Raw genomic sequence first — 12,207 nt, 5'->3', positions numbered from 1 at the left:
TTTTTGGGTGTGTTTCTTGGCAGAATTCCGAAAAAGCAGACCAAGGCCATATGGGTTAGTGATTCCAATTAGCACCAATGCAGATGGAAGTTACGCGTCCAACATCCTCTCGGCAAGTCACCAGCGGCGATGGGCGCGGGAGGTGTCCCAGAGCCCCAGACAGTTGTATTTCAATGTCACCGCCTTCGGAAGGGAATTCCATCTCCGACTGAGACCCAACACGCGCTTAGTGGCTCCTGAGGCCGTGGTGGAGTGGTATGAAGACTCTGTGGAGACTGGGAGCGATGGTGGTAACACGACTCAGACTGGAAGTGGTACAGAGCGATTATGGAAGAGAGAGCCCCTGTGGACCAACTGTGCCTATGTGGGGGACATCGCGGACATCCCCGGAGCTGCCGTGGCCATCAGCAACTGTGATGGGCTGGTAAGGCTGGTTTCATGGCATTGAGTCTCGTGTCACACTCTGTGCACAGCTTTTGTTGCTATTAACCCCACATTCCTAATGACGTCATTTATGGAACTTTATTTCTTAAATCCGTTGGAAAATATTAGTGCCCTACTGTTTTAGTTTGGGATAATTTCTCTGAGGTAGATTAATTAAAGTTCTTAATGTCTCAGGTGTAAGAGAGAGAACTCAAAGCTACATGTTGTTTGGTTTCCTTTTTTATTTGCATGAAGTGTTACGAACAGGAAAATTAATAATGAAGGCATTTTCAGACTTAAAAGGTGACCTTTTGTTAACTGAATTTAGAATTTGGTGTCCAAATCATCCTTCTTTGCTTCTCAGGTACCAAAATGATGGGCTTCACTGTTATCCAAGAATAGCAGCATTACATTTTAAAGGGTTCATTTATAAAGTGAGCATGCTTTTTGTTCTCTTAGATGCAGTTTTGTTTCATCAGGAGGTGTCATATGAGAATTGAGTGGTTCACATCTGTAACGGGTTTGTTTTCGATCTGTCTGCAAACGTGCATGTTTCCCTGTGGTTGAGCAGATGCCCAAATCCCAGAATGAAAGGCTGGGCATAGATGGAGCCCACACACCATTCCTTGATTCACTCAGGCAGCAGTGAAAGCCAACAATACCCACCTTGTGCTCCGTAAGGCGCAGGAGCATTGGTGGAACGTGCCTGCGACAATCCAGGGAGATGAACGTCGTGGTTACTCTCCTGCTGTTTGGGACAGGAATCATATGAAAAAGTCTGCAACAAGCATCCTTTCTTGGAAGTGGCTTTCCCACTTCCCATAGCTGCCACGTGGTCATGATTTGATTCCATTTTGAGATGAGTCCCGGCTAGGAAAGCTCCCACCTCAGCAGTGGCAGCAGTCACTGTGGGTGTAAGTGCAGAAATGGCTCAAAATCCCCATTCAGACCAGAACTCGTTGAATTCACTTGCTTAGAGAAAGGAAATACTGGTAGTGGTTACATCAGAGCTGATAACTAATGTCAATTTGGTGTGTTTCGGGAGTTTTTGGTGGGTTTTTTAGGAGAATCTATTGCCAGTGTACTGTGTTTACCAAGGCCAAGCAGACCCCTGCCTGGCTAGGTGTAGCTTCCAATAGAAATGTTCCGATGAATGACACCCTGGGACTGGCAGCTGGATTTTGGCAATAAGCCTGAATGAAGTTGTTGCGTTGAGACAGCATGTGAAGACGCAATTGGATTAAATGGAATTAGATTAAGGAGTGTAGCTCCGTCACAGATTGCCATGTGGCTGGCAAGCTGCTTGTGGTGTGTTTTCAGGTAAACGAAGCCGGAGGGGGACTTCTAGAAGGGGAGTGGCTTTAGAGTGACAGAGGACAGGGTTAGGTGGGATATTGAGAAGAAATTCTATGCTGAAGATGATGAGGTGCTGGCACAGGCTGCCCAGAGAATCTGTGGCTGCCCTGTCCCTGGGAATGTTCAAGGCCAGGTTAGATGGGACTTGGAACAACCTGATCTAGTGGAATGTATCCCTCTTTTCCCATAACATTCCATGTGCTTTCCATGGTTTTGGTGACTGGAGCAGGAGAACATGGGCTTTTTCTTTGAGGAGTGAATGCTTCTGGGTCACTCTTGTCTCTTTGTTCATCTCGCCGTTTGTTGTTTTAACACCTCTTGGAGCTCTAATCAAGAGAGTGTGAAAGAAATAAATAATCTGGAAGATTTGTTTTATGGTTTTTTCCTCCCAGCATCTCCCAGGGTAGCAAAAGGAACTTGGAATTACCATCTCTGGCCTCTCTGTTGCTGTACTATGTGTCTCTCAACCCAGCTAGAATATCTGATCCTCAGTGTATCCTAAAGACATGAAGAGTCAGATAATATAGCTTAACAGAAACTGGGACAAGAGTGAGAAATTCTAGGGGCGTGTGTATGCTGGAAAGATTTATTTTTGACTTCAAAGGAATTGAGACACTCTCCAGAGTAGGTTCTGAAATCTTGGAGAAGAAGTGAAAGGAATCACCAGGGTAGCAGTTTGCACAATGTGTAGCTTGTAAAAGAGGGTTGATATCATAAGTAGGAGAAAAAGTGCTAAGTTTTGATTGTTTGATAGTAAAGATATTGGAATAATTGGCATTTGTCAAGTAAGATTTTGCCCACAGTCTCTTCCTGAATCTAAACTTCCATTTAAACTCCCAAATACTTGAACACTTTTGTTTTGAAATAGTTTACATATCTACTTTTGCAGTGGAAGTTGTCTGTCTGCCATCAGTTCTGCAAATTCCTATCTTCACATCTGCTTAATCTCCCTTGGAAATGACCCTGTTTATTTAAAAAACCCACATGCATGTGCCTGCACTTGTCATGGCAGAAGAACCCTTCATTAGTCAAGAGGAGCAGCCTCTTGTCTTCTTCACTGTGTGTCAGAACACTGGTGCTTCCACAGGTTTCTGCTGTGTATTTCTGCTGTTGTTTGGTCAAAAGACCAGTATTTATTGTCAGAATCCTTCAGGAATGGAAGGTGCCAGCCTCAAGAAAACACTACAAATGGTATACATTGTAAACAGAGAGAAGGCAGCAAGCCTAATATTTAGAAGTAGTGGCTTAAAACACTTTCTACCTGTTATTGTATAGAAAATCGTCTCCGTTTCTCAGTTAGCTTCCTGCCTTTGTAACAGACTCCGAGCAGGTGTTGGTGTGTGATGCCTTTAGCTTGTACTTCCACTCTGAACTATGTTTCTGTAGATGTATGGCTCTGTGTTTGAGCTGGGATCTGGTTTATGCTCACATCTGTGCAATGCCAAGGGGCTGTGCTGGTTTCTGTTTCTCCTAGAGCATTAACCTTGCTTGTTTTAAATGAAAGGGCTGGGGCCAGTACAGTAACCTTTCATCTCTGACTTCAGATTCCAAGTAAAATGCGACTTCTTTTTTGTTTGTTGGAAATGATTTGGAGTATTTTTGTTTATTGAAATTCACGGCCTTCAAGCCCAGAGCAGCATATGGTTGTTTAAAGTACAGCTGCTTGCAAGTGGAAGATGCTCAGGAATCTGCCTGTAGTGTTCAGCTGCCAAACCCAGGGAAATCCTGGAGGACAGACCAACCATCAAGGATAGAAAAAATACTCAAACGTACTTAGATCTGCCATTTGTGACAGATTATTTCTCACTTGCTTATTACCATCCCCTTTTCCAAGGATATGGAGACGTGAAGAAACATGTCTGTGCATGTTCACAGCTACTTTCCTTTGGCAAATCTTGTGGAAATACGGACTGGAGTATCTCAGACTAGAGATAATTGCATAGGCTTTAAACTTGGTTCAGGAAATGCTTTAAAAATCTGTAGGAGTCGGGGCATATGGGATCCAAGGAGTTTCAAGGCATTTGGATTTGTTTCAAATCCTTTTTCATGACCATTGTTTCATCAGGACTGAAATATTAAGGCTTATTTCTTTTTCCTGTGTTGGTTCTAATGTACTGTTTCAGCATGATTTCCCCCAAACTGGAAAGACAGAGTTCCTAAATGGAGAAACACCTTTCTAGGTGCTAGTGGTGTTTTATCCCAGTGTATTGAAATAGCATTTTGAAGACAAACGCTTTAATTGCTTCAGAGCATCTGGTTGTAGAAACTTGGAAACATGAGATACTCTTGCTGAGTTTGGGATTGGGACTGGGACTGTCGCCTTGGGCCTGGAGGTTTCTTCCAGTCCAAGCTGGGGGCTGTGGTCGAGGGGGTATCTGGGACTTTCTGGGAGGGCAAAGCACAAGGAAAGCAGAACAAACCCTGGGGAGATGGAGGCGGCTCTGGCCGCGTGCCGCTCTGGGCAGATGGCAGCAGTATCTTAGGCTGATTTAACACTCTGATATTCCTGCTCCCCTGCCCTACTGTGCTCTTCCCACAGTAATTCCCTCCTTGCCATGAACTCCTGTGACCTGCTGTGCCTGCTCTCACCACTGCTGTTTCACTGTACTTGGCAGCATAATGATCTGGGTGTGATGGGTTGCAGCTGGACTCCATCCCCGTCACCTCTCCACTGTGCAGCACTTCCCACAAGCTAATTCAGACTCCTCAGCTGCAGTAATCCATAGTGAAGAGGATTTCTCAAAGTTCAGGAACTCCAGAAACTTGGGAAAATGCATTTCCTTATTCAGGACTTGGGGTTTCTTGAGTAAAACACAGAAGGCAGGAGCATTGATTGAGAAGGGAGGCGATGGGCACTGAAGTCAAGTATCAATATAGTGTAAAATGATAAAATCTAGAAATTCTTTTATATGTCTGGTTTGCTTCTCCCTGAAATTATCACTCAAAGCAAATAAGCACTTCATCCTTATTTCATGGATCATAGTCAAAGTTTATGCAGATGGTTGGTTGCTCAAGCTCCATTTATTTATTCTTGTTTGTTTTTATAAATTCTTCTAACAGGGCCAGAATTGATCTAATGATAGGTTTGCTTCATTTCCAAGCCCTTATGTCTCCTCCTCTCTCTGCTGCCTACCTTCGAACACAGACTTTGGGCCTTAAAAATTGTGCTTTGGCCCCTTAAGATGAGCCTTTAGACCTTAGAATAGATATTTGGAACTTGTGAGGGTTTGTACCCTAAAAATGAGATTTTTAATCCTAGTGTCAAAGTTTTGAACTCCAGAAATGAGCCTTTGTGACCCAAAAATGAGGTTCTTAAGCCTCAAAGTATGATTTATACTCTATGTATGAGGCACTGGACACTCAAGATGTGTCTTGGACCCTAAAAACAGTAAGATGAGGGTTTGGACACTCAAGATGTGTCTTGGACCCTAAGGATTGACTGGATCATAAAAATGGAGCTCTGGACATGGAAAATGAGGCTTGGAGAACTATAACTGCAACTTTGAGCTATATCTGTTTAAAAAGGTGGAGGTAGCTTAGCTCCTTTTGGCTCATAGGAAGTGTTTGTAGGCAGTTCTTGGCAACTGAAATTAAAGTTGTACTATTTGAGTCTATTCTCTGCTGAGGAGCAGGTGGCAGTAGGTTATCAGATAATTGAAAGCAAGGATGAAAGGAAAATCAGTCCCATGTGTTCTGACCATTCTGCAGAGTTCCTCACCCTCCGAGCTGAGGAGAGATGCAGTGAGTTCAGGCTAGCATCTGAGTGACCTGTGATGTCATCTACGGTGCCTTCTAGAAAAGGAGGACTTCCCTCTGCAGCCCCTCTGTGCCAACCAGCAGGAATAGCCCAGAACACCTGAGCTGTGAACTTAACAACTACCCCAGGCTGGGCAAATGTGCATGTGGTGTATTGCCATGAGTGGAAAAGATGGTGCTCAGAAGACTAAGGTTATTAGTCTCTTTTTTCCTGTCTTTAGATTGGAGACAGTATTTGAGAGTAAATTAAGAAACTTGACAGTCTAGTGTGGGTGAGGTGAGGTGAGGAGAAGAGAGCATCCTCTAGGAAGGGATTTAGAAACAGGCAGCTGCAAATAGTCTACCTGGAGACTTTTTATGAGAAGTCTCCTCTTCGATTGCCACAACTTCAGAGCTTTATTTATAGTTTATTTCTGATGTTGAAAGATCATTCTGTACAGCAAAGTACAGGTTTACATATAATCCCTCCCTTTTAAGCAGTATATTTTGGGGCTGAAACTCCTGTTACAGATCAGTGTGTGGTTTAAAATGGTCTGGGAACAAAGGGCTGCTGGTTGGTTGCTGCTCTGAATATATCTCTTGTAGCTGTTATTCAATCACACCTTTTAGTCCTGGTGATGCATTTTCACAAAACACTGCTTTTAGGGCACTTGAGCAAAGAATTTCCTTTCTGGATTTTTCTTCTTTGTTTCCAAAACAAGAGACGCTTCTTAAATCTTTTGATTCCTGGAGGCTCACAGCTTACAGTTTATAAAATAGCATAAGCTTAATAAAATTACTAAGTACAGCCCTTTTTTATAGTTTTAGTAATAAATCCCAGATTGTATAACTTGTGTGGACTCTTGATACACAGAGTATGTGAATTGGGCTCTCATTACTGACTCATGTCCTGCCTCCAGGTGTCACCTGTGGAAACGTGTGTGTCCCAGGAAAAGAAAGTAAACAGATACTGAAACAGTCGATGTTATCAAAATTCAATCCTTGTAGCCTCTCTCAGAGTTCTCATTGATGGTGGACTTGGTGCTGAATTTGTAAGTGCATTTGGTAGGGTGGGGGTACAGAAGCCATATTCAGCAATGGCTTTTTGATGTTCCATGTTTATTCAGTGTTGTACGTACTTGGATCTGGAATTTAGCCTGCAAGGCACATGCTCTGATGTTTGCAAAGGGGCAGTAAGCAGGACTGGAGAGAAAATACTGTGCAAGGTCATTGAGAAAAAGAGTTGGTCTTCTCTTTCCTGTTTTTAGTTTTCTCACAGGGCCACACTGCAACTCTAAACATTATGCTCCCATCCAGGCTTTGAAAGAGTCACAGAAAGAAGAGTCAGTTGGTTCCATCCCTGGCCCCTGTGTTTCATGAGGAGCTTCTTGAAATGATGGATAAAGTGCAGCACACTTTAATGTTCCCATTAAAACAATCTTTGCTTTCACTTCCATTTTAAATAGATACTTAGTTTTCATCAAGTGCTTTTGCTACTTGGCTGAGAACTTCAATAAATTACAACCATGCAGCACTAAGTCAGCTTCCCTGCCTCATAAAAATCACTTTGTCCTTTGACTTTCTTGTTTTATACGTGACCAAAGGTGTAAAACTACTTCTCCTTTTCCTTTGAGAGATTTTACCATAGTTTTTTTTTCTTTGTGCAAGGATTTGAACAAATTAGAACCAATTTAAAACTATGAGATTGATGGAAATATTACTAGCTTTGCTGCTTCCTAGCTTTTGATCCACAGAGTATTTCCATTTGGAGGAAGCTGCATCAGTTTTCTGTCCTCCTCTGACTTCTCTCTGAGGAGATGACTCTTGCTCACGCATAGTTTGGACTGAGTTTTCTGTTACCTTGGAAGAGTGATGATGCTGTGGCATCATTCTTGACTGTTGTGTACAGACAGCAGATAAATCAGTATTTCTTTTATGTGCTACAGTAGAAATGGGGCTGCTGACATCCAGATCATGAGATCTTCCTATTCTGGCATTATTTTATTCATTTTATACTTTTGGAGTATTCAGCACTTGAAGGTTTCATTTCCCCTTCTCTGAAGGCTATCAGATGTCCTCATTTTTTGTTTTCCTTTCCACATTTTAGAGGAATTATGACTGGTGTCATCCCATGACTTCTGGATCTGGGAAAACACCACAATTTACTGCAGAACTGGCAACCTTTGCCGTCTCCTTACCATTTCTCCATGAAATAGTTCCTAGCAAAGACCTGACACAAAGACAAAACTTGTGCTCAGTAAATATTTCTACAGAGATTCTTTGGGACTGGAGAGGTGCTTGACTGCTCTGAGCATGTTCCATGCATACTTCTCACTCCTCAATAACTGACATTTTAAACCCACGGTTCCTTCTTTAAGGACAAAGCATTTGGCCTGCCAGCTCTATTCGGCAGTCTGCTGTTAAAATGAATCCCAGTACGTTTTCCAAGAACGAGAAATAGAGACATATTTTTCCACATAAAATCAAGGTTTGTTTTTCTCTGTGCTTTCGTATAACTCTTAAGGGCTTCCACTGCGTTTTCTTAAATTTTCTGAAAGGGGAAAAAAGAAAACCCAGCATCTGGATCAAAACCAAGTATGAGAAATTTCAGTATAAAGGAATTTTCTTATGGATATTTATAGAGGAGACTAAAAAACTTAATTCCAGTCCAGTGCAGTGACCCTGTAAATGTTAACATTTTTTTTTCTTCTGTGCAAATCCAACAGGATCTTGGTTAATTTCATGTCTCTACCAAATGCCTTTTGCGCCTTAAAGTGGTATCAATTAGTATGTTGATAGAATTCAGTTCCTCTGGATAGATGATTTCCAGTATTTTAGTAGGAGCTTGTCTAAGAGCCTTCTAAGTATTGCCCATGGTTTGGAAGAGGATATTAAACATTCCTGTGTTTTCATCCTGTTTCTGAATCTTCTGAACAAATAAGATTTCTCTTGGTAGCTGCAGATGATTTTTGTTTTTATTTAAAAATCTGATATTAATGATTGCTCATAAACTGGTGCTGAGTTAATAATTAAGGTGTCTGTGGGACTCAAGTGGTGTGTTCTGGTTGAACCTTTCATGTGATTCAAAAATGGGTTTAATGTTACTAAATAAATGCCATCTCACTTTTGGCATGCACTTAGTAAGAAAAAAACCTCAACTCTGTACTGCCTGTATTCAACACCCTTCAAGGATGGAGCCTAAAATGACATAGGAGCTCTTGCTTTAATTCTGAGATGCATGGCCAGGATAAAACATGGGCTAGAACTTATATCACACTGATATAACATTTTATATCACATATAGATATAGATTTTATATGACACTGATTTTCCAGAGGGGGAGAATGAGCTGTGGAATTTCTCCTTGCTCCTCTGGGAATTGTGGGAACCCTAAAAATCCCCTCTGGAAGGAAACTTCAGCCTTTGCCTTGGAAGAATGTATCATAGAATTTCCTTGCCTGGGCTGAGAGAGGACTTCCCCCATGGTGCCCTGCAGAACTGCTGCCAGTCTCTCCTGCATTGCTTCCCCCGTGGTGCCCTGCAGAACTGCTGCCAGTCTCTCCTGCATTGCTTCCCCCGTTGGCCGCTTGCCCCTGCCCTCCCCAGCTGTTTATCCCTCATTCCCCACAGGTTTGCTGCCCCTTGCCTCTGTACCGCCCCTGTGCCTCAGCCCATTGGCTCCTGGCCCCATACTTAGGCCAGGGCACTCCGCATGGTCCTTTGTCTTCTGTCCCTGATCCCCTCGGCCTGCTGGAGTGAACCTCTCTGGATCTGTGTCATGCAGGAGGCCCTTCCTGCCTTTCCCCTGCTGGGGCCTGTGTGTGTGCATGGATGTGGCTGCTCCTGGGGCCTGCTCCGGGCGGCCTCTGCGGGAGATGCTTCCAGAAGGGAGCGGCATTTCTCCATCCTGCCACAGTGCTACAGGGAGTCACTCCAAGGCTGCTGGAGCTGGAGAGTTAGCAAATGGGGATGTTTTACCCCAAAACTGTGGTGTTTTCCCAAAGCCCAGACACCTCCATGGAGACTGGAGGGCCTATCCATGGAGGAGGAACTCCATCTGCAAACCTACTCTGTAGGCACCCGGCAACTGGATCAGTAACGTCTGTTCCTCCAAAGTGTGCGCAGTGCTGCAATATTACTTTTTTCCAGCATTCCTCTAATGTGTAGTATTTTCTTACATGCCAAATATGTCAAGGCCATAAATACTTTAACATGCAGAAGATGTGAAAAGAGGGAAGAATGTCCATTTGAATGCCTTTCCCCTTCCCTGCCAGAGGGACCTGTCAGAGTGTGTGAGCATGGTGGAACTTGGGACAAGAGCCTGGAGTGACAGGACAAGGGGGATTGCCTTCAACTGACAGAGGGCAGGTTAGATGGGATATTGGGAAGGAATTCTTCCCTGTGAGGATGGTGAGGCACTGGCATAAACTGAAGCGTGGCATAATGGGCAAACTCCACAGCTTGAGAAGCTTCTAGAGAAGCTTTCTGAAAAGAAACCCAGAGAATCCTTTGATTCTTGCCAAAATATGGATTTCCCATGTGGCATGGGAAATAATACCCTCCTAAGGAACTGAAGGTATAACCCTGGAGCTACACAAACTTAGAATCAGTGTCCACCCACTGTGGCTGAGTTTTGGGGGAGGCCGGCAAAAGGAAATGTGCTGCAGGCAAAGCATACTTCTTTGCTTTTATTTTTCTTCCAATAAATCAACCAGTGTTCGTTGCAACTCCAAAAGCGTTTTGCCTTTGGATTGGAAAGTGGAGCAGCAGGTAGGTGTGACGCAGGTTTTGCACAGTCACCAAACTGAACCCACCTTAAGCCAACAGAGGGGGTGAAAGGTAGCAGTGTTTTGAGGCTGAATTGGTGTTTTCAGACGAGGCAGCACCTCTTTTATAAAAGCACGTTTCTATCGACTCCTTAAGAAGTTTAGACTAGAGGGCTGTCTCCAGAACCTGCCCCCTCCCCATTCCAGGTCCCAGGTGTTTGTCTTGGCAGGAGGCAGTGTCTGCTCGGCCGGGGTTGGATATTAAATTGAGGGAACACAGAGTTCTTGATGCTTTTCAATAGGGCTTCTATTTAGGTAGGGGCAGGATAGAGCTGGTCAGCCACCTGTGATTGTCCAGCAGGGAAAATAGGAGGGATAAGGAGTAGGGGTAGAGCCTTGGAAACGTTTTCCAATTTCATCAACAGAATGATGAGAAGAAAGTGTTTTCTGAGTGACAGAGTCTTGTGTTGGTTTGACTGCTGAGTGCTTTGCTCCAGTCCAAGCATTGGTGGATGGAGAAATAAAGGATGATACTGGCTGAAACAGTGTGGGATGGCACAAGGAACTTCCTGAACTGATCTTCCCACATGTGGAGAGCCTTGTAAGAGATTTCACTACAAGCTGAATGATCAGTGTGTGGCCCAAAGTGAGAATTAATCCAGGTGTCCTGATTCTGACGCCTGGGGTAGTTCTCATTTTCCATATATATTCCAGATATGTATTTCTGCATTTAATTTTTAATGTGTAGGAGTGATTGATTAATTTAGTTTCCATAGAATGGAAATTTAGTTTCAATGGCCTTAAGCTGAAGGACAAAAGGTTTGTATAAGGTACTAGGAAGAATTTTTTCCCTGTTAGGGTGGTGAATGCCCTGGCACAGGCTGCCCAGAGAAACTGTGGCTGCCCCATCCCTAGAAATGTTTGAGGCCAGGTTGGACAGGGCTTGGAGCAACCTGGGCTAGTGGAAGGTACCCCTGCCCATGGCAGGGGATAGAACAAGTTCATCTTTAAAGTCCCTGCTAACCCAAACCAGTCCATGATTCCATGATTCTGTGTGGGAAAAAAGGAGAGTCCCTTTTGGATGCTTGTAGGAAATGCAGATGGAAGCTGAAACCAGACCACGGCAGAGTCCCTCTTTATTGGATAGCCCAAACATCTGTTTGGTCCTCATGAGAGTGGACGATGCTTGGCTTCTCTTGGTCAAATAAAAGCTGCTTCTGCCCCACCGCATGGTTTGAAGAATGGAAGGGGGAAGAAAAAACATTTGGAGAAATTCCAGGCTTTGAAATTCTTGATGTACAGATTCTGTGTGTTTTCCTCTGTTGCTCTAGGTGTTGGACTTGATCTTGTTCTTTGAAGCAAGCAGGTTCATCCTCCCGAGCAGGTTTATCCTCCTGAGCATAGTCTCTCCAATAGAACAGGACACAGGTAGTTCTCCCTTTTCCCAGTGAATCCTTCAGTGTCCTTGGATTGGAAAGTAGCTGCCTGGCTCTTTCACACAAGCCTGCTTCACTCTGGTGAGAGCTGTGATCTTCTCATGCTTCCCTTCTAGGTAGAGTCCAACATCACAGTGCTGCTTTATTACTCCATATTTTCACCTGTGTGTGACTGAAGGGTCACAACTTGGAACCACCTTCTGGAGTGGAAGAGGATTTTGGCATCCTTAGATCCCTGTGTTTATTCCTGTTATTTTTATTGCTTGTTTCTCACTAAGTATGACCACTTCATGTAGCCTCCTGCTGCTGAGCAAGCTCCAATCTGCTTATTAATCTGCTTCCACTTATTGACAGCCTGCTCTGTTTGGAGATGAATGTAGAGCCTTGAACATGTTAAGTTTCAGTTTTTTAAGCCTATATCTCCCCTATTTCAAGTCTTCCCAGTGAAGACCCAGCAGGTGGTATTTCCAAATTACTGGGTATGAGAGAGG

The 12,207-nt window shown here is 43.7% G+C and overlaps 1 protein-coding gene across 1 annotated transcript in view; it reads left to right on the top strand.

Moving 5' to 3' along the window:
- ADAMTS3 (ADAM metallopeptidase with thrombospondin type 1 motif 3) overlaps positions 1-12,207 on the top strand; it is a 57,996-nt gene that overhangs the window by 6,818 nt on the left and 38,971 nt on the right. Inside the window, exon 3 of the mRNA XM_063415256.1 lies at positions 24-424. Coding sequence (XP_063271326.1) covers positions 24-424 — 401 coding nt within the window. The remainder of the gene's footprint in view (positions 1-23; positions 425-12,207) is intronic.

This window comes from Prinia subflava, chromosome 18 (assembly GCF_021018805.1).
Source record: "Prinia subflava isolate CZ2003 ecotype Zambia chromosome 18, Cam_Psub_1.2, whole genome shotgun sequence".
NCBI lineage: Eukaryota > Metazoa > Chordata > Aves > Passeriformes > Cisticolidae > Prinia > Prinia subflava.
Note: the sequence above shows the minus strand (reverse complement) of the source record. Positions and strands in the feature narration are given on the sequence as shown.